Source organism: Lemur catta, chromosome 8 (genome assembly GCF_020740605.2).
Source record: "Lemur catta isolate mLemCat1 chromosome 8, mLemCat1.pri, whole genome shotgun sequence".
NCBI lineage: Eukaryota > Metazoa > Chordata > Mammalia > Primates > Lemuridae > Lemur > Lemur catta.
In genome coordinates this window covers 23549406-23572928 of record NC_059135.1, presented here as the reverse complement: position 1 = coordinate 23572928, position 23523 = coordinate 23549406, and the positions used below count along the sequence as shown (strand labels likewise).

Sequence of the window (23523 nt, the reverse complement as noted above, 5' to 3'; positions counted from 1 at the left end):
TGCTCCAGTCTGGAGCCTAGAGACCCCAATTCTGTTGCTTTTTGACTTTGCTTACAGCAGGCAACAGTCTCAGCCCTAAAAGAACTAATCGTATTTCCCAGAGTGTTTCTCAAAATGTATGTGCAAATTACTTAATCTTTCCAGTTTGAGAAGATGAAGATCTTCTGCTGATGGTTATGAGTAGTTATAAAGACATCTAAATCTTGGAGCAGCTGTTTAAAGTCCCTGTGAGTTTATCCTGTCAGCACCTTCATAGTTGCTTCCTTTTAACTGTCTAATTTGCTTTTTAATTTGATAGGGAACCATGCTTGGGAAGATTGAATTTGAAGGTCAGCCTGTGGATTTTGTGGATCCAAATAAACAGAATTTGATTGCTGAGGTCTCAACCAAGGTGAGAGATCTTCCTTTATATTTTGTAGTTTCACTTTATTCCCTTTAGAGCTACATTTCTTATAATATCAAAATCTTCATTTAGGCAGAGTTCATCTTCCAGAGGCACTAGTGTTGAGGGAAAAGGGGGTCTCATAGCAGCTGAAATGTATATTACAAAATCAGCTCATTTAAAGTTAGTAACCTTTACTTGCAGGCTTACATGGGAAACTTTATGCTCTGATTTAGAGGCTTTTTACTGTTATTTTAGCTCCCCTCCCCCCTGTTTCTGGTCCCTAAGTTTAAGATTTTGACAATGTCAAATAAAGAGAAAACTGAACTGCCAAAGACAGGTGTAGCAATGATCAGAAGTCAGAACTAATAACCAGCCAGAGAGCCAAGAGAACTTTATGGAAATCAGACACAGTAATCAGAGTCTGGGGTCATTTTTAAAGGGAAAAACATTTCTTTATACACTAAAGATTTATTGTATTATGGATTAGTCCAAAAATGAATGTTCATAATGTTGACTGAGTGACCTTAAAGTGAAATGCTTGCTATTTATTTATAAAAACGTATACAATACATTTTAGGAAGATGTCCATTGGTTTTGATTGAATACCTGTTAGTGTAGGTGTGAGAGAGTCTCTTGAGCCACAATCTCTGTACTTGGGAGCATAGTGCCTGGTGGAACAAGCAAGCAAGCCAGTAAATTGCCACGTGCAGAATCCTGTGATCAATGCTGACCTTGGAGTGTGCATAGGGTGCTGCAAGGCGTGCCTGGGGCAGCACTGAAATGGGATGGGTGCAGCAGATAAGGCTCTGTGGAAGTCAGGCTTGCTCTGAGACACAACGAGCAGGTGGTAATAGTTAAGTCAATGGAGAACTAGGAGAACTGTGTTTCAGGCACAAGGAATGGCATATGTTGAGAGGCATAGAAGTATAAAACAACATGGTGTGTTTGAAGAGTTATGTGTAGTTTAGTGTGGCTGAATCAAAGGGTTCACACATTTGGCCAGAGATGAGTGGAGATGGACTGGGACTAGCTTTAGAGGGTTTGTACCAATGGCTAATTAGCAATCCCAGAAACTACGGGGAACTTGTTCGGCATCATTTTGGAGCACAAAGTATACCTGAATAAAGGAGCAAGTAACTAGGAGGGTATTGTGGCTAATCAGGACAAAACTCATGGGAACCTGAACTGAGCTGTGATAGCGAGACAGGACAGCAAGCGAAGTGGACTGGAGAAATGGGAGAAGGAGAGGCTGGATGTGACTAGGTAAAAGATCACCCTAGTTTCTCAGCTACGGTTTTAGCTAATTTGGAGCACAGTAATTACTTCATTAGATGTTTGAGATGTCTATGGGGTTTTTCTGTGGAATTTTTTCTTAAAGAAAAGTTTTTGTCGCACTTTGAAATTTAAAGGGTAGACTGCTACTTTCTGTTTTTACTCCCTAGAACAAGAGATAAAGCTGGGTTTACCTTTCCTAGGGCTATGTATTTGGTTGCCATTGTGCTTTAAACGTGGAGAATTCATCCCATGGAAACCTACATGGAGTCAGTGCAATTGGCTGGCTCCACCTTGGGATTCATTTTCACTACAGGAGAGATGGCTGGAAACTTCTTTTCCATCACCGGTGGGGTAACAAAGTCTCTCAGAGAAACTCGACTTTATACAAGAAGAAAGTGAATGTTATTTTTACAAAAGTGATTGAAGTTCTTGGAAGGATTATAAAAAGTACTTGTGGACACAAAATTTGATTTTAAATAGATTTACTCACCACAACATTTTATTCCTAGATATAACAGACATTTAGTTTCTTGTTTAAAATAGTTCCTTGTTATCATGGTCCATGCAAAGTGGATGCTCTGGTTGTTATTAAGAAAAATACTGATAACCAATCTTTCTGAATACTCAGTTAATTCTCATAAAAAACTCCATTTCACAGCTGAGGAAGGTGAGGCTTAGCAAATAAATCTATTCAAAATCAAATGTAACTTGCCCAAGGTTAGCCTCAGTTGAAACTGAAGTGACTCTAGAATCTCTGTGGCTAACCTAATACTATTTTGCTTTTCATTTTGGTGATGGTTTGACTGAAAAGCTTCTAAAAAGTGCATTTCTAGGAGCCTGTTACCTGAGTTCAAGAAGCTTCCTCAAGATTCCCTGTGAACCTGTTTCCTTCTTGACCCCACTTCTGGCAGGGTCTGACTCTGTTTGCGTAATCTGCTCCTCTGCTGGGATCCCTCTCCCCTCTCCTTCCCTTTCTGTCCTGAAGAAGTCAGTTTAGAGGGTCAGCTCATTGTTCCTTTGTGCAGCCTTCCCTGACTCATGCCACCTTCGGATTCCGTGTTATTTAATAGATCACTTCATCATAACAAGGATCAAATTGAATTTAACTCTTTGGAAGGATCATCTTTTTATTTATCTGTGGTTAGCTGTTTGAGAGGAGAGGCCATGGTTTACTTATCTGAATTCCCAGTACTGTCTATAGTACCTTCCACATAGTACTTGCTCAATAAATATTGGATAAATAAAGGAATGAACAAAACCAGTAAACAGTAGTGAGATTTGGTGTTAAATAAATTGCAGATTCCTTTTTCCCCTTTGAATCCTGTAGTCAGTGTTTCTGATGGTTCTATTATCTCCATTATTAAAATATAAAATTATTATTAACTATTATGAGTTTTATTAATAATAATAATAGACAATGTATTGAGTACTTATTAGGTATCAAGTACTCTTCTAAATGCTTTCTACTGATTAACTTATTCAATTCTCACAGCAATTCTATGGGATAGGGACTATTAGTAGCTGACTGGACCAACAAAGAAACTGAGATACAGAGAGATTAAATACCTTTCTCAGTGCGAACAACTATAGGATTTATAACTAGGAAGGTTTGATCTAGTGTCTACCTTTTAAACATCATCTCATACTACCTTCCACTGTATTAGAAATAATAAAGATTAGTAACCATAGTCATACCATTGTGTAATAATATTCAAATAAGTTTACATTGTTGCATTCCATTTACCTTTTACGTTTGCAAAGTGAAGTTTCAAGAATTTCTAATCAGAAGTGATAAAATATGTCATGAGCTAGTGTGTGAATGCACTAGAAAACTCACTATGGTTGTGTGGAATATTGTACCTCTACTGTGATAAAGCCTTATCATTGAGAGTCTTTAGAAAGGTTGTTCCCCCCACCCTTCCTGATACCTGTTCATCTGAAAAATGATTCATGTTGCAATATAGCACCGATCAGAATAAATATGGAGAACATTATAACATATAATCATGGCATATGCAGTAGTCATTTCTGATTTTTAGTTTTAAAATTTGTTCATTCAGATAACAACTATTTTCCCTCTGTTTTTTACATATTTCCCAGTGAAGTGATTTAGTTTGAGATACCACATGATAGAGGACCATTTTCCCCTTTAGAAGGATAGAATGTTAGCATTCAGAGCTCTCTTGGTGGACAAACAAGGCTGAAAAACACTCCATAATATTTTCCTGTCTTGGCGAGTCCAAATGAAAATACATTATGTTCCAGTGTTGGTGAGGTCTTGCTTAACTTCTGTCATTATGCATGGATGGTATTTAATGTGTTTGTGTGGAGACCAGCAAAAATGAACATTTCTGTGTTTTTATCTATATCACATTAAGGGAGAGATTGTAGTACTGAAAGCTGGTTCTGTTTCTTAATGTCAGTGCAATTAAATAATTTCATTATAGCTATGATAAAATGTGTATTTGTATCAGGAGATTACATATATCTTATGAGTTTTGTTTGGCTATATGCCTTGGGAATGTTGTTAACTTAATTCATTGTCTTAAAATTGCAATTTTATGTAGTTACAACTAGATGGTAATATTGCTTTATTTTTATAGCAGAACCCTAAGGTTAAGAATAAATCTATACTTTTTCAAATTATCTGATGAGAGAGATTACCTGTAGCATTCATGGATCAGTTCAGCAATAATTCCCCCAGGTCACGGAAGGGCTAGAGCAGTTTTTCTTCAGAATAGTAAGTAGGAGAAAAAAAAAAGATATACTTTTTATATATTTTTCCTCAAGTACAGGCTGAGGATTATGATTTAACATTCTATATAGACTTTGTAGAGAGGTAGATGTTTCAGTTAAAGTAAAATGTCCTTTTAAATATTCAGATCGTACCTTTCATCTAAAATCTTTGGCAAACTGTGAAATTATCCTAAGTTCAGAATGTGCTAGCTAACTCTCGAAGCAGGAACCAGCGTGGGCGTCCAGCCTTCTAGGCTTTCTCTCTCTATTTCTGTTATTTTTCCTTTTATAAGTTTGGGGGACTGCTTCTTGGGTAAATGCCTATGAAAACGGATCTGCCTCCAAGCCGTGCTTCAGACGTAGATAATGATTATGATATGCCCTGGGATCCATTTGTGAAATCTACCATTTAAAGAAAAACAATTGCACGGCAGCCTAAAGGGACGTGATCTATGCTAGCTTAGCAATTCCTGTGACTCTCATACTGACTTTATCCATTAGGTCCCATTGCATAAGCCTACTGTACACCTTTACCCCATCGGATCTTTATTGCAAGTTGAGGACCAAGTGATATTTAAAGCATGATGTATCTCTCACCACATCTGTCTAGTGCTGAATCAGGCAATAATACTTGAAAATTCCATTGCTACTGGCTGTTAATGAGGCAAAACATGGGAAAGATGGTTGTTAATTATGGAAGCAACCAATTTCTTAGAGATCATTATTGTTACTGTAATCAACAGTTTGTATAAAACAGCAAAGTACTTTTTTTTCTCACCAAAAAAGATACAGTCTGTGGCACTAGCTGTGCCTTTCTCACAAATTGATTTTTAACTGTCAGTCACTCCCTAGTCGTTAACAATCAATCTGTTACCAATCTAAGTGCAAAGCCTCCTCAGATGTGTATATGATCTTGGTCTGCTGCTCATAGCTGGGACTTCCCTCTCATTCTCTGGTTTTGAAAATGGCAGGATGTCAAGGTGTACGGCAAAGGAAACCCTACGAAAGTAGTAGCTGTGGACTGTGGGATAAAAAACAATGTAATCCGCCTATTAGTAAAGGTAAGTCATTTGTTCATCTCAAAGTGAGGGTTTGTAATATTGTTAGTGTTCGGTCAATTTCCTCTGTCACAGAGAAAGAGATGCGCAAGGGATCTATACTCTTCTTGTTGTTTTTTATCTACAAAATAGCACATTTATCCTTGTTCAAATTAGAGATATAGACTGCTATGTTTAAAAAAAAAAACCCAAGGGCCACTAAAACATGAAAGAAAATGATTGACTGACAACCTGAGACATGCGACATTCACTTTCTTTGGGGTTTAGATATGACTAAAAAGCTAGAGTCAGTCTGGTAGCTTCTACATTTATTATGTACCACATGTTTGCAGGGATCATGTCCTGATACAGTACAAACTTTCACAGCGTTTTATATTAACTCAGTCAATTAAAATTAAACCTTAAAAATCCTTAAGAATTAACCACTTAAATTAAAAATGTTTTCTTAAATATTGTTTTATTGATATTTCTCCTTCTCCCCACTCCTTTCCCAATCTCTCTGTCTCTTTCTGTGTCTCTGTCTCTCATTCTCTCTCCCTCTCCCTCTGTCACACACACACACACACACACACACACAAACACACACACACACACACACACACACACACACACACACTTGCATAACACCAAATTAGCATGGGTATGGGGGATTCTTCATTTCACCTCTTTGTTGGAGAATGTCAGCAATATTCCAATCATGATTTCAAATTCTTGTCAATTTTATTAACAAAAATTTGCATGAACCCTTCAGTAGCAGAAGCTGTGGAAGGCCTGTCCATATCCCATTCTTGTTTTGCCATTTTAATTCATGTTGCCCATCTTGCCCATCTTCCAACTGCAAGTATCAATATCTCTGTGCCTGAGGTCTTTCTTTGGTTGGTTGGAGCCTGCTGGCAGGCAGGAAATGACGTAGAACTAATGATCCCTGGAGTAGCCCCCAGCCAAAGACCAGAAAGAGTTAAGTGTGTAAGTACATTAGCTCCTTTGTCCATGGACTATCTCTAAGGTAAATATTGCACATTGGCTCTCAGAGTTCCCCAGTGGGCTTAAGTTCTAGTTGTCCATGGTGGGAAGTACATGATAATGGATACTTTATTGGGGTCTCTCATGATACCCTATTAGTATTTCTTGGAAACACCTTCCAAATAAGCTTTTTTTCTCTCAAATCCTTGTCTCGGGAAATGCTTCCAGGGAAACCCTCAAAGATACCTTCGTATGTACTTTTATATAGAAAAGTTCTAGTTTTTCTATTATAATACAAATATTATAGATAATATGAGAAAGCCCTAGGAAAGAAGGCTGATAAATTTGATTAGACAAGAAAAGACAAAACTGATAAAGGTGAGAAGTGGATGAACTTCAATTCCGAAGAAGGTGAATTTATCTTTTTTTGCATCTTTCTGTCCCACAGCTAGTGAAGGCAACCTGTACTCCTGCAAGTCCAACCATGGACCCCGGAACCTCTCCTGAAGTGCAGGAGAGTGCATTATCTATTTTCTAGCATCAGAGCTTTAATGGTTGCTCTATTTACGCATAAAATACAATGAGCCACCCAAAGAATTTTTGCTTAGCGTTATTTATTTGAATTATGTATTATTTTTTCGTTCCCTTTAAGGAGTGGTTAGTCAAGAGAAAGTCCAGCAAAATTACACTTTGGCAAAGACACATGCCATTAAATTCATCATTCTTGTGTTTCTTTTCCAGAGAGGAGCTGAAGTGCATTTAGTTCCCTGGAATCACAATTTCACCAACATGGAGTACGATGGGCTTTTGATTGCTGGAGGACCTGGGGATCCAGCTCTCGCACAACCACTAATTCAGAATGTCAAAAAGGTGCGGTGACCTGGGGTCAGTGTGTATCCATGTGTGAGGTGGGGGGGCTTCTGCTCTGAAATCTGAAAGAACTATAATACATTTGCTTATTCAGGTATTTGTCATTACTCATATTTGTGACCTCTGAGGTAATGTCAGTGTACATATTCTATAGGGAGACCAAGGAGGAGAGAATTCCAGAGGCAATAGAGCTTTTCTTCAGGCAAAGTAACTTTGGCCTTATGTCCTTGAGTTAATAGAACTGGATTCCAATCTCCAAATGTATCTTTCCTTAATATTGTAAAATGACAACTCGTGTTCCTCATTATGACTTTGGGGTCTATAAGACCTTCAAGTGTTTAAAGAAATATTAATTAGGTTTAGTTTACTCTGAGTGTTACGTACATCTTATTGAATTCTAATGCTATAAATTTGTCAATTATGTCCTTACTTATATTTTCTTTTAATTCAGTTTCATTTTAATGTTGTTCTCTTTACCTTGTTAATTAAGGAAAAAAGGGACTCTTCCTTTTTATTCCTTCAGAGGCAACATTTCTTGGAAGCATACTATTTGGTTAATAAAAATTCTCTCCGATTTAGATTTTGGAGAGTGATCGCAAGGAGCCGTTGTTTGGAATCAGTACAGGAAATTTAATAACAGGATTGGCTGCTGGTGCCAAATCCTACAAGATGCCCATGGCCAACAGGTGAGGCAGTTATGCATTTGTTTACAGTAAACCAGCTCCGAAACACTGTTAGTAACTAAACACAAAGGGCTTAGAGAATTTACCTGCAGTTTCTTCAGTATGAATAGATAACCATTCTATTAAATGGTTCACAGTTGTTTGACTACCTGATACCACTTTTATTGCATTTTTGAAAGGCAGCCTTCTCTAACAATAACTTTGCTATAGTTTAAAGTTATTTTCCTTCCCTCGACATAAATTGAGGTTATAATGCTCAATCAAATGGTATTCCAAGGGAAACCATTCTGATTTTAAGCTTGATTTCAGATCATTGTAACATTTTAAGAAGCTGGTGTGACTTAAGAACCGAGAAATCTTTAGATCCTCTCATTTTCACTTTTTTTTGGTCTCGAACAATGTTAATTTATTTAACGTCAGGCTTTCTTCTGTGGCCCACCCTCTACACAAAGTATAATTCAGAATGATTCAGGTCTGAGCAGTCATCTCTTTACTATTTCTCAGTAACTTTCCTCAGCCTTTAAAATTACTATTGTTCCCTTAAAGTAAGTAGCTTATATTTGTCTGTTTCTATTAAGCTAGTGAGTAACTCTTTTTGCTGTGAGTGCAATGCCCCCATTTTCTAAAACCGATTATAGAAGTTTAATAGACCTGATATTTAACACACAACAAAGCTTCCTGAATTGATTTTTGTTGCTAAAATTATTGGGATTAACAATCTGTGACTTTTCTCACAGAGTGATTTTCACGAAGCAATTGAAACTTTTGAATTTTAATAGGCTTTACTTGTTCACTACTTTACAACTAATGCATTTATATTCTCCTCTTCACTTTTCCTTTTTCCCTATTCTTTTTCTCCTTTTTCTCTCCAGAGGGCAGAACCAGCCTGTTTTGAATATCACAAACAGACAGGCTTTCATTACTGCTCAGAACCATGGCTACGCTCTGGACAATACCCTCCCTGCTGGGTGGAAACCACTTTTTGTGAATGTCAATGATCAAACAAATGAGGTAAGTGCTGTCCATAAATCAGTTAAGCTGGTGATAAGAAGTGCAGGACTTTTTACAAAATTGATACTTAATAATTGTTCATACCTATAGGGTACACGTGATATTTTGATACATGCATAAAATATGTAACAATCAAATCAGGATTATTTAGGATATTCATCACCTCAAACATTTATCATTTCTTTGTGTTGGGAACAATTCAAATCTTCTCTTCTAGCTATTTTGAAATATGTCATCCAGGACTTTTAATACTCTGATACAAATACTCTTGTTTATGTGAGATAATTTTGGGAGGGAGTGTTGAAGAACTGTTATAGGTTATGTCCCATAGCCCTCTGCTTTGAAAAAGTCATTTCTGTTTGTCTTCATCTCATATCAGTTGACTCTTTAAGATTCACTCTTTGAGTCTTTAATCAACAGTTGTCTTACACATTCACCATCTATGGGCTAGTGGTCCAAATATTTCTGGGTCCAATCTAGGTAGGTCTCTGAGACTCACTTGGTACCAGAGTAGTCCTTGAGAAGACCCTTGGAGAAGTAATTTAAAAGTTGAAGTTAATAGAAGGATTTGAGTTTATACTGAAAATAGCCCAGAGGGTTTCCAAAGGCTATAGACCAAATCTGTTGTTTTTTATTTAAGGAAACCGCATTTGGTTGCCTTTTCATTGGCCCATTTTCTATTCTTACCAAAATGGTTAGATATGTATGTCCTTAAGATCTCCAATCATGTTAATAGTACTGTTAGATTTAAAAATTTTTATTGAGCATTTAACTCAGTTTTTCCTTTGAATTTTATTGCCCACTGAATAATACATAGCCACACTTGACATTCATTGTTACGAAGGAATTTCTTCCTGTTTCTTATTCCTTTAGGGGATTATGCATGAGAGCAGACCCTTCTTTGCTGTGCAGTTCCACCCAGAGGTCAGCCCAGGGCCGACAGACACTGAGGTATGTCAGACAGATGGGGCCTCTTATACGCTTAAAAAAAAATTAGAAATGTGTATATGTGAAAGTTCAAGAAATCAAAATAATCACCCCAGATGATCTTGGTATAGAACATTCAAGAAAAGTGCTTCGGTAACACACATTTTGTATTAAAATTTCCCCATGAATATCACAGAGGAAATTTTTATCTTTTTTTAAAACTTAAAGTGGGAAACCTCTTAAGAAACCCATAGTGATGCTATTTTTGCTTAAACCCATTATCATTCTAATATATTTAGTTCTGAAATTTACAATTGTTGTACTATGCAAATGAATTCCCTCTTGCTCTCTCGGGTTCTCATAACTGAAATGAAATTTTAATCCCCCATCTGTGACTTCACAGAAGTCCCTATGGCAACTGGTTGTATAGCCACCAAGGGAAAATAAACAGCAGCAGGAGAAAGAGGGGCAGGGGTGTGCGGAAGGGAGAGGGTGTGCATGCACATGCATAGGATTCAGATGGCTTAAGAAAAGAACCATAAGAAATGCTTAGAGGAGTTTTGTTTTTAACCTAAGCATTTTTACTTTTTTGTGTGAGCTCTCTCGGTTTAGTGTTCAAGCACATCTTTCTAAACAAGAATTCCCCGTGGCACCCAGACAAATCTGGGAAGTTTGGGGTGACTCTAGCCTCCCACATCCGGGGGCCTCTAGTAGCAAATCTTCATTGTCAGAAGATACTTACTTGTCAGAAAGGACATGTAGGTAAAATGAGGAGGAGAATAAAGCTTTCCCTCTGTAAGCTTTGCTCTTTCATACCTGAATTGCATTTTTAGATATTTGCATTTTGTTCTTATTTTAATTTTATCAGGATATATTGGTTCTTAAAAGCCAAAGTCAGCATAATATTACAACTCACAATGAAACTCATAAATAAAATTTAGTTACATATATCATCTAACACATGCTGAGTATTTTTTAAATTAAAAATTTGAATTGGCATATATTAGTACTTCAGATTAGGAACACTGCAATTAAGATATGGGATAATATCCACTATCATGTAATTTTTTTTTTTTGTTCCTGCCAAATAGTTGCGAAATGAATATCCTTTGTTGAAATTTGTCATGTCTAGTGAAACAACAGAGCAAATTCTTTGGTAAAGTTTAAGAATAATCTTTAGAGATTTCTTTACAGCTGGTAGAAAAACACAGTATTTCTAATTTTAGGATGCATAAGTGAAGTGATATAGCTTCAATTATTTTTGTCTAACTAGAATTGGATTTACAAGAGGAAAATGATAATTAAGGGGCTAAAGACTTGACATTTTTAGGTGGCATCTGAAATTTTTAATAACTATTGAAAACTTCTTTTTTATAGGACTTCAAGTGAATAGTTAGCAATGTTTATTTGGTCTAATTCTTAGAGTAGTAAATATTTAGTTATTGGCAAAAAAGCAAAAAAGTTACATAGGCAAACTTATACTAAAATGTTACTTGTTGCTTATCTAAAGTTCAAATTTAACTGGGCATCCTGTATTTGATCTGCAACCTTATGAGTTTTGGAGCTTCTAACTACCTGGTTATATTTTTTTCTAGTACCTGTTTGATTCCTTTTTCTCACTGATAAAGAAGGGCAAAGGTACCACCATTACATCAGTTCTACCAAAGCCAGCCCTAGTTGCATCTCGGGTTGAGGTTGGTATATGTGGACTTGTTTTTGGTTTAATGCATTTCAGATTTTCTCCATCATGTGATAATTTTTTAAAAAGTGAATGATGTAAACCATATCAATGTCTATGAAAGATGATTCATAATGTTGTAATCCACCATCATTTTGCAATTAATCATTTATTCATTCTTGATGATGTTCACTGGGATATTCATATTTTGATTTAAAAAATATCTTTTAATGTCTACTTCTCGGATATTTATAATAGCATAACTTAATACAGAATAGATTTTGATTTAGTTTACAATTTGATATTTCCCATATGTAAGCTTGAGATATGGTTCAGACTACAGAATCATTATAAATGATAGAATAATTTTTGTTTCAACTAGAAGAGTTATTACTCAGCATCATGAACTGAATACTATCATTTAACCTCTAAAAAGCAAATGGATAAAGATTAATATAGCATAAGACTTAACTCCTCATTTATTTATGTATGTCAATGTGATAAGGTTTCTACCCATTTCCTTCATAGTTAAACTACACACATACACACACCCATTATTATATAGAATTTAGAAGGTTGTATGTATTAATATATTTAAAAAAATATATAAACATACATATATATTTTACATACACTTATAAATATATTTATGTAGATATTTTTAAATATTTATATGTTTAAATAAAATGTAAACCTTTTCCAAAAATTTTTTAAAGTTTAAAAAACATCATAAACTCTGGAAATTGCATTGAAATTAGAGATGTTTAAATTGTGAGTCTATTCCTTATATGCTATGTATTTTTCAAAACACTGTACCTTAAATCACCACATAAGCTCAAACAGTATAGTTTTCTTCTCCATTCTTGGAAATGCCTTCTTTTCACCATTTTAGTAATAAAAGCAATACCTTTTTTCTTATTGCTTATAGGTTTCCAAAGTCCTTATCCTAGGATCGGGAGGTCTCTCCATTGGTCAGGCAGGTGAATTTGATTACTCGGGATCTCAAGCTGTAAAAGCCATGAAGGTGAGAGAATCTGATCTTTGCTAGAATTAATATACTTCCTTTTAATGAGTCTAATTAGTATTTTATAATTTAGATTTATGACACGACCTCTTTTCAAAGTCACTGTAATTATTTCCCTTAACTATTCCTTACACATCTTGAATTAAGGGAAGCTTGATCACAAATAAGATTTTCAACTTTCTCAAATATGCACACTTGCAAATTAAAGAGGTTAGATTGGTCTCCAAAATTATTTAAGTTATTGTCTACTTATACTGAAAACATATAAAGCCACATTAATTGATGTTGCTTATTCCTTTTGAGGAAGTGAGCTTTTCAGATATACTTGTCTTTTACATGAAAGATGGAATTTGGGCAACCTTGGTGCTTTAAAGTACTTTAAGTGCACTACAAGATGCTTTAGGCATCTCTATGGTTGAAATGGGAAGCTCCAGGGGAGCAAAGCATTTTCTTCAAGGTTTAGAAGTTATTACCTGTCACTAGGGTACCCAAATCCCTATCAGTGACTTGGAAAACAGGATGGTATGGCTGAATTTTCAAGTGGAAAAGAGGATTTGATAACCAAATTGGGAAGGGCATCTTCCCTGTTTCTTCAAATCCTCTTGCAATCTCTCTAACCCTTATTGTAGTAAAATACAATAGAAAAATACTTTAGAAAAATTCCATTGTATATGTAAGGCATTTCTCTTGAAGAGCTAACTTGGCCTCTCTTTGGTGTCCTTATTTCCCTGCACCGTCTCCATCGTGGTGTCAATCAGAGGCAATGTGAGCTCTCGGTGACTTTGCTTGCAGTGTAGCCCCATTGACCGGGGGACCTGGCTAGGGGAGGGCAACATAGGAAGGCAGCAGGAGACTAGGGCAGCAAACGTGGAAAAACAGTCAGCCAAAAGTTTTTTCTTTTCAGTATTCTATATTCAAAGATTTTCACCTCATAGATGTTTATTGAAAAGAGGTAGAACACAGTCCCAATGACCTTACTCTTCTACCTGTTTGTTTTTATTTTTTTAGTACTCTCCTCCATGCATGCATGGGTGTACATACACCTGCACAGATTTTTTCCTGCATATTTACAAAATGATGCTTTACTTTTCATAATTGCATTATGGTTGAATTTCTCATTAGGTAGATAATTGGAAGATGTCCAGTGGTTTAGATTGGTTAGAACACAATCTGAGTGTATTCAGGGTTTAGAATACATTTAACTAGTATATCCTATTTAGGAGTTTTACAAAGAATATTTTCATAGCTTATATTTTTATGGGTTTTACATCCACTGGGTAAAGTTATACATTTTTAACTAAAGAATAGGAATTATTAGATCCTATTGTAAAAGAGGCTAATAGAGATGAATTCATGAGCTAAAAATATTAAATCAGTACATATATTATGAAAAAGGGAGAAATAATGCAAAATTAATTAAAAAGGTTTGAAATTATTTATAAGTTTTAAAATAAATGAACATTCATCACATGCATGTATGGGATCCTTTCCTGTCTGATTTATTATGTAAAAATAGTCTTATTCATTGTATAGCACATTCAGCAAAATATGTAAATATACTTGTTTGTTGGTACTTTAGTAGTGAGACTTTCTATAACTTCTGTTCATGATGTGTTCTTGGTTTGGACTCAATTATTTAAATTCCAACCCACATTCTAAATTCATTTGCTTATATATATGTGTCTTTCCAACATTTTGTTAATAATAACACTCTTGAAATCTTGAAAAATGGCTCATATTGAGGAAAGGGCATAAGACTTGAGTCATAACACCTGGATTAGAGTCCTAATATTGCCACTTATCAGCTATATGACCTTTAGCAAGCCATTTAACCTACTGAATCTCAATTTCTTCATCTAAAAGGTAGAAATGTCTCTCCTAGTCTTGGTATAAAAATCAAATAAATTAATAAAAAGGTACATTACAAGCATTAAAGCACTATTTGAATTTAAAGTAACATGAAATAGATTTAATTTTTTATTCAGATCCTCCCCCAAGGACATGTAGGGCTTTCAAGGATAATTTCTAGACTTTCATCTGAATATTTTGTTGATTTTTTAGAAGAATTTAAAATTGACATGCTAATCTATAAAATAGTAAAAACCATCTGGCCGTATTTTATAATAATTATTTTGCTAAGTGTCACCCTCATCCTGGTTTATAAAACAATTATCCTTAGTAACCTATATAAAGAATTCTTTTGAAGATCTCTCCAGATAGATGTAAGGTATGAGATAAGGCTATGAATACCTTTATACATATGCACACACATACATGCACACACATGCATGGGTACACGTACATATTTTAATTTTATTTTTTTGTCATATCATCTTTTTAAAATATGTATAAACACTTGTATAATGATCTTTATTAAAACACCATAGCAGACATGAAAACCTATAAAAAAAAGGAAACCAACAAAAGGCTCTCAGTGCTTCCAGCAAGATGGGAAGACATTATCCTGCATTTTAAACACACACTCAATGTTGTTCTCTGACAAATAATAGAAGGAGAAACAGCTTTCATGTTGCCTCTGGTTTTAGTTATATTTACTCATTTAAAAACTTTCAGAATATTTCATTCTTTTAAGGTTGATTGAGCTATAAATTTCAGTAATATTTGTGGATCTCTAGACAAATGCTATAGAAACAGTCTCCAGCTTTGCTTGATAGCTCTAGTGGCAAGGAATTCACGGCGAGCCTCATGAGGCAGCCAGTTCTTTCTGAATAGTTTTATTTTCAAGAAGTTTTCTTTCTTTGACCAAATGCTTGCCTTTAACTTGTATTCACTAGTCCTATTACTGATCTCCACAGCTCACAGAATGGCCTAAAAGCTTGTTCCCCAATAACCCTTTATTTGAGTGTGGCCATGCTTTTCTTTTAGAGTCCATATATTCAGGTACTGGATGCTTTTGTTTCTTTCAGGAAGAAAATGTCAAAACTGTCCTGATGAACCCAAACATCGCATCAGTCCAGACCAATGAGGTGGGCTTAAAGCAAGCAGATGTTGTCTACTTTCTTCCCATCACCCCTCAGTTCGTCACAGAGGTTATCAAGGCAGAACGGCCAGACGGGTTAATTCTAGGCATGGGTGGCCAGACAGCTCTGAACTGTGGTGAGTTCTTTTAAGTTTAATTGCAGAGTTTTGACCCCTGCACCTATGTGTAAGATATTTAATTCAAATCCATCTAACAATTGTGCGCTGTGTGTTCAGGAAACCTGTCCTCTAATGTGTGAAGAAGCAGTTGGCAAAGCCACCTAAAAATGTCAGATGATGAATATTACCAGTTTATTTCACAGACTGAGAGACAAAGAAACCTATTGATTTAATGCTCCAGAGTGGTCAAATAGGTTTCTTGGATTATCCTCCTCTATCCCAGGATATGGCTTTTCTCTGTTGCCATTGAAGTCCTGAAAACTATTACGAATGAAAAAATGAGAATTAACATTGATTGCATGCTTTTATGTATCACCCTTAAAACATTTGCCTTTCACATATATTTTCATGATAACAGATCAGTCTCTCTATGATTCCTTCAAGCATCTGCAAAGTCTACTTCTCTGTTCTCTTTAAAATGCTCCAAATATTTGGAAATAGATCATGAATGAGAGTCTCTTTAGCTAGTTGGGGCAATAATTTGCATGTCAAATAGAAAAGACTCAGACAAAGTTAGATGGCAACGTAGTGAAAACACAAACAATTTTCTTGATTATTTTTTAACCCAGATAGATACCCATATCTTTGGGATTATTTAAATAATAGAATATTATTATAGGGATGTATTTTAGAAGGAAAGGAAGGGTACTGAAATTTTAAGCCTCAGTGTACTACTATAATTTTTATTAATGACAATAAAAATGATTTGCAGAGGTGATAATATAAGTAATAGCATCAGTAACATATTTTGTTAGACTGTCTTCAAAATTTTTACTTTAATTTTTTTCCCTAAGTGCAATTCTATTATAGACTATGGTGGGCTTAATTTTGGATTTTAAGATTAAAAGAAATTGTATTCAGGTCTCTATTAAGGAAGACACAAAATTTGAGATTTTAAAAACTAATTATATTTGGGTTCTTCTATAGGAGTGGAGCTATTCAAGAGAGGTGTGCTCAAGGAGTATGGTGTGAAAGTCCTGGGAACTTCAGTTGAATCCATTATGGCCACAGAAGACAGGCAGCTGTTCTCAGACAAACTAAATGAGATTAATGAAAAGATTGCTCCAAGTTTTGCAGTGGAAACAGTAAGGATTCTTTGTTCTGGAGAAATACGGCATTATTTGTCTTGGGTTATGGGGAGAATGATTTGTTATGCCTAATAATAATGCTTAAATTATTATACTTGCATACATTTTCTTCCAGAAATGTGTTAGACATTGTATATTAATTCAGAGACATTGTATTTAATTGCAGCATTCAATGCTGAAATGTTAAGAGTAGGTATTAGTAATTTTTTTTTCTGTGAAAAGAGAAACATAAGCCCAGAGATGAAGTAATTTCTCAGTGGCTAAAGTACCAGTGAATCTCAGATCTCTTGAATTGAAACCAAGAACCATACCAACTTGCAGTACTAAAGTGATTTTTACCTTCTTTCTGGAATCAGTTTTGTGTATGTGAATGCCCTGCAAACAACACTGGATTTAAAACAATTTTGAAATGGAATAAACATTTTAGAATAAAGAGATCCAATCAGTAAAATTCATGACTGGGAAACCTGTGGCTTAGATATTTAAAGAGGAAAGATAGTTTTGTTTTTCTATTACTTACTTTTCATCGTATCTTATGCTTATCAATAGGCTATTGCCAATCACCAGAAAAAAAAATCAACTTGCTATATATCTGTTTTGCCCTGACTTTATTTTATTTTTAAATTTTTTATTTTTAATTATTATGTGTACATAATAGTTGTTTACATTTATAGGATACATGTGATTTTTGATACAGGAATACAATGTGGATTAATAAAAGCAGCAAGCTTGTGCTTTGGGGATATTACTCAAGAAGTGCTTGCCCAGACCAATGTCCTGAAGCATTTCTCCAATGTTTTCTTTTAATAGTTTCGTAGTTTTAGGTTTTAGATTTAAGTCTTTAATCCATTTTGATTTGATTTTTGTATATGGCAAGGATAAGGACCTATTTTCATTCTTCTGCATACGGATATCCAGTTTCCCTAGCACCATTTATTGAAAAGACTGTCCTTTCTCAAATGTATGTTCTTGACACCTTTGTCAAAGATAAGTTCACTACAGATGTGTGGATTGATTTCTGGTTTTTCTATTCTGTTCCATTAGTCTGTGTGTCTGTTTTTATGCCAGTACCATGCTGTTTTGGTTACTACATGTCTGTGGTATAATTTGAAGTCAGGTGATGTGATTCTTCCAGTTTTGTTCTTTTTGCTCAGGATAGCTTTGATTATTCTGGGTCTTTTGTGATTCCATATAAATTTTAGAATTTTTTTTTCTATTTCTTTGAAGAATGTCTTTGGCATTTTGATGGGGATTGCATTGAATCTGTAAATTGCTTTGGGTAGTATGGACATTTTAACTATTGATTCTTCTAATTCACGAGCATGGAATATCTTTCCATTTTTTTGTGTCCTCTTCAATTGTTTTCATCAATGTTTTATAGTTTTCATTTTGGAGATTTTCACTTCTTTGGTTAAGTTTATTACTAGGTATTTTAATTTATTTGTAGCTATTATAAATAAGATTGCTTTCTTAGTTTCTTTTTCATATTTTTTATTGTTGGAATACAATAATGCTACTAATTTTTGCATGTTGATTTTGTATCCTGGAACTTTACTGAATTCATTTATATGCTCTAATAGTTTTTTGTGGAGTCTTTATGTTTCTCTAGATATAAGATCATATCATCTGCAAACAAGGATAATTTGATATCTTCTTTTCCAATTTGGATTCCCTTTATTTCTTTCTCTTGTCTGATTGCTCTAGCTACAACTTCAGTACTACGTTGAGTGACAGTGGTGAAAGTGGGCATCCTTGTCTTGTTCCAAATCTTAGTTTTTCCCCATTCAGTATGACACTAGCTGTGAGTTTGTCATATATGACTTTTATCATGTTGAGGGAAGTTACTTCTATACCCAGTTTTTTGAGAGTTTTTATCATGAAGAGATGTTGAATTTTATCAAATGCTTCTTCAGCATCAATTGAAATGATCATGGTTTTTGTCCTTTGTTCTGTTGATATGATGTACCACATTGATTGATTTGCATATGTAGACCCATCTTTGCATCCCTAGGATGAATTCCAGTTGATCATAATGAATAATCTTTTTAATGTGTTGTTGAATTTAGTTTGGTAGTATTTTGTTGATGATTTTGCATCTACATTCATCAGAGATATTGGCCTATAGTTTTGTTGTTGTTGTTGTTGTTGTTGTTGTTGTGTCTTTGTCTGGTTTTGCTGTCAGGGTGATACGAGCCTTTTTCTAGGTTTGGAAAGTTTTCCGTTATTATTCTTTGAATAAACTTTCTACCCTAATCTATCTCTCTACTTCCTCTTTAAGGCCAATAACTCTTAGATTTGCCCTTTTGAGGCTATTTTCTAGATCTTGCAGGCGTGCTTCATTCTCTTTTATTCTTTTTTCAAATAGCTTGTTGAAAGACTCTGATACATTTCTTAGTTTGTAAATAGAATTTTTCAGCTCCAGAAATTCTGCTTGACTTCTTAAAAATTATTTTAATCTCTTTCTTTTGCAGGTTTTTTTTTTAATTTCAGAGTATCATGGGGGTACAAATGCTTTGGTTACATAAATTGCCTTTGCACTGCCTGAGTAAATTTTTCTGATAAGCTTCTGAATTCCTTTTCTGTGTTGTCTTGAAGCCATTGAGCTTCTTCAGAACAGCTATTTTGAATTTTTTGTTGAAAGATCATATATCTCCCTCGCTCTGAATTGGTCACTGGTACCTTATTTAGTTCATTTGGTAAGGTCATGTTTTCCTGGGTGTTCTTGATGCTTATGAATATTCATTGATGTCTGAGCACTGAAGAGTTTGGTATTTATTTTAATATTCACAGTGTGGGCTTCTTTTGCACTTGTCCTTCTTGAGAAGTCTTTCCAGATATTCAAAGGGAATTGAGTGTTGTGACCTAAGTCTTTGGTCACTGCAGCTGTATCAGCACTGGGGGAGCCCCAAGCCTGGTAACCCTGTGACTCTTGCAGATTCCTGCTGGTATTGCCTTGATGGACTTGGGTAAGGTATGGGAGAATTACTGGATTACCAGGCAAAGTTTTGTACTTCTCTCCCTCTGTGCTGGGCTGGTAGAGTTGGGAGAGATGTGATGTGGCCCCTCCCCTGTGGTCATTGCAGCCAGAACTGTGCCAGGTTACACCTCAAGCCAGCCCAGTCTCTCCCAAAGCTGGTGCCAACTGCTGTCTGGCTACCTCTGATGTTTTCAAAGCCTAAGAGCTCTTTAGTGAGCAGGTGGTCAATCCTGCCAGAACTGGGTCCTTCTTTCCGGGCAACATGTTTTCTTCTGGCCCAGGGTTGCTCTAGAAATGCCATCTAGGAACTAAGGCCAAGAATCAAGGTATCAGGAGTCTTTTTTGTACTTTATTTTACTTTGGCTGAGCTGGTACCCAAATTATGAATAGAGCCCTCTAAACTCTTCCCCAAGTGGAAGAAGACTCTCCCTGAGCTACACTGCCTAGAATTGGGGGAGGGGTGACACAGGCACTGGCGTGGCTGCCACCTCTGGTGTCTCACTGGGTCACATGCACCCTAAGTCCACTGGTTCCAAGCCAGCATGGCTGCAGAAATTACCCAAGGACTTTAACCTTGTGGCCTGATTGCCTAACAAATTTATTATAGGCCCAGGCTGCTTTTTTTTTTTTTTTTTTGGGCTGGTGGTGGGGCTAGCTGGAACTCAGGTTTCAGGGTAGACGACTTCCTTCTGGCCAGGGTGGTCTAAATGCTCTCTCTGTGGGCACCAGCATATTTCTGCCCTGTGCTGTGTTCCCCTGTGACAGGGCGGGCCTGAGTTCCAGTGTAACGTCCATGATTACTTCACTCTCCTTTTCCCAGGCACACAGATTTTCTCTCTCCACTGGGCCCACTAGGGCTGCACTGCTGGGGTTTGGGGAAAGGGTGGCATAGGCAATGCAAGACTGTCTTTTCTGCCCTCCTCAGTGCCCTTTCCCTGATGTGATATTAAAACCAGGTACTGTGATTACTCACCTGATTTTTGATTCTTCTGAAGGTGCTTCCTTGTGTGGATAGTTGTTAAATTCGGTGTTCGTGTGGAAGGACAATCGCTGGAGGTTTCTATTTGGCCGTTATGCTCTGGCCCTTTCCCCCTGACTTTATGGTTTTTTCAGGCATATTAGTTGGTGAAGCAGGGGTGCTAGAGGCAGTTTTAAATGCAACTTCTCCATTGTAGAAATAAGTAAATCCTTAGGGATAGGCAGGTACTGCTGGGACAAGTAAAATTGGGTTATGTATGTTTTGGAAAAGAATGCTACCAAGTACATTCCATGTTACAAAGCTGTCAATCAGGAATAATCCCACGATAGCTCGGCTGAACACTTTGGGAAGCTCCTGCCATACCTTTTTTCTTTCATTGCCAGATTTAATTATGTCCTTGCTTCCTCAGGATGAGAAACAGGCATATGGGAAAGGTGTAATTACATTCCCAATGGTAGTGTAATAATATTCCATGACAGAAAAATATAGCCACCATATGTTGTATTTTGTAAGTTAAAAAAAAAAAGATTTCAAGCTTCTGGGACTATTCTCAGACTAAGCTTGAAAAATGAAAAATCTCTTTCTATACAGTGTTCCTAATGGCTTATTGTGGTAATACCAAATTAACTTCAGCAGTAGAAAACCTTGTTTCATTAAAAGATAGATTTTTAAACTGAAGTTTAAAGTTCAATAATTCAATATGGCTCCTGTTCTCAAATGAATGATGATTATTTCTGTTTTGGGCATGGTTCTATTTTTATAGAGAAGATAAAATTTTATAGAGAAGATAAAATTTGCCACAAAAGTGTATTTTTAAAAATCCTTCACTATATATATATTTTTTTCATTTTTTGGAAAAATCTCTCTTAGAATTTTACTTAACATTTGTATTAACAGCACTTGTTTTTCAGAAGGAGATAAGGAAATAATTGAACATTTTTATATGCACTCTCCCCCCAAATAAATTGATTTGCCTGAATTGCATGAGTCTCTTGGTATGATCTTTTCTGCTAGTGTGGTCACCTTTTAAAATTTTGCGTCCATGTTCTTGTTGACAGATAGAGGATGCGCTGAAGGCAGCAGACACTATTGGCTACCCAGTGATGATCCGTTCTGCCTACGCACTGGGTGGGCTGGGCTCAGGCCTCTGTCCAACCAGGGAGACCTTAATGGACCTTAGCACAAAGGTAGGTATTTTCATAGACAATATTCTTTTTTTAAAAAATGTTTTAATGCCCAGCTGATTTTTTCTGTTTTTAGTAGAGATGGGGTCTTGCTCTTGCTTGTATATTGAGTAGTTTGGCTTTACCCAAAACTCAGTATATACAATATAAACTTCGCAGTATAATAAAAGAGTGAATTCTGCCAACTGCCATATACACATAAAAACAAAAGTGAGGTTTGAGTGTGTATAATTTATTTTTTATCAAATCACTTTAACATATTACTAAACACTTCTTGAGTATTAAAGGAAAAATCTTGAGATAATTAAGATATGCTCCAAAAAATAAATTAAAGATTAAAACAGAAAACGTGCTCCAGGAAAACAGAGACTTTTGTCCATACTCTATTTCCACAGAATAGACCAGTGCCTGGCAATACCAGGGGCTCAATAATCACTTTGAATGAATGCACACATGTGCAGCCAAGGGACCTGTGTTGCTTACATGGCAGTCACAGGAGCAAATTTGGCAGAATTATTATGAGGGATACTTTGGGGAGTGCTTAGTAAATAGCTGAAGCACAGCTTATAGTTTTATCATTATTTTTTGAATTGAAACAAATGGGACTCTTGAATCGTTGACATAGGATTTTGAGAACATATACATACAATTAAATATATTTAAATAACTATTATGACAGACTTACATATGAACCACTTGGATTTCATTTTTCTAAAGTTGTGAAAATTACAAAAAAAAAGAGGAGGCATCTAATATATATGTTTCTTGTTTCCATTTTGTACATTTAAATCATGTATTTAAGGCAAAATCATGTTTACGGAGATTTATAAAAGTTTATTTCCTCTAGCATATTAGGTGTTCCAAATGTTTTCAATCTCACTATTACCACCAACATTGGCAATGTGTGATTATTTGCTATTAAAAAGATTTTTCACTGTATAAAAAAACCTTCTGAATATTGAATTTTTTATGTAAAAATGTTTATAATGAATACAATTTTGGAATGAGATAGTTTTCAATTATTTATATTGTGCTCAGATAATCAATAGGCCTTTGAATAGTTTTCCTTATTGAAAAGCCTAGCTTTTCCCTTGAGAATAGTCGTATGTTTATGTCGTAAGCTATCCCCTTATTCTCCTGAGGTTATAATTAGCACCATTAAAAGCTACATTAACTCATCCAGGTCTCTAAGTTAACTTTTTATATAATATCTGAGACTTGAAAGAAAAAGAAAAAAAAACAAGCTGAGGAAACAGGTGAAGATGATCTCAATTTTCCTCGTACCCAAAAATCCATTCTACTTCATTAGAATGCAAAAAGCTTTCCCAGATTTATACCCTTTGTTGCCTAGATTTCTTCTTTTAGCAGGCAACCGGAATGGCAAATTAATCATTATTAAATTGTTATCATTGGCTACATAATTTCTTAACCACTTTGAGAACCTCATCGTGGGCAGCTGTGGGAACAAATGTGTCACATTTTCAATTGCATGTGCTGGAGCCTGTAATGATGACTGAGGTTAAAAA

At 35.5% G+C, this 23523-nt stretch overlaps 1 protein-coding gene across 1 annotated transcript in view; it reads left to right on the top strand.

Annotated features, from left to right (window-relative positions):
• Positions 1-23523, top strand: part of CPS1 (carbamoyl-phosphate synthase 1) — a 116341-nt gene that overhangs the window by 23453 nt on the left and 69365 nt on the right. Inside the window, exons 6-16 of the mRNA XM_045559790.1 lie at positions 299-391; positions 5368-5457; positions 7159-7287; positions 7867-7973; positions 8843-8981; positions 9855-9932; positions 11504-11602; positions 12515-12610; positions 15538-15727; positions 16697-16854; positions 21872-22000. Of these exons, the coding sequence (XP_045415746.1) occupies positions 299-391; positions 5368-5457; positions 7159-7287; positions 7867-7973; positions 8843-8981; positions 9855-9932; positions 11504-11602; positions 12515-12610; positions 15538-15727; positions 16697-16854; positions 21872-22000 (1308 nt within the window). The remainder of the gene's footprint in view (positions 1-298; positions 392-5367; positions 5458-7158; positions 7288-7866; positions 7974-8842; positions 8982-9854; positions 9933-11503; positions 11603-12514; positions 12611-15537; positions 15728-16696; positions 16855-21871; positions 22001-23523) is intronic.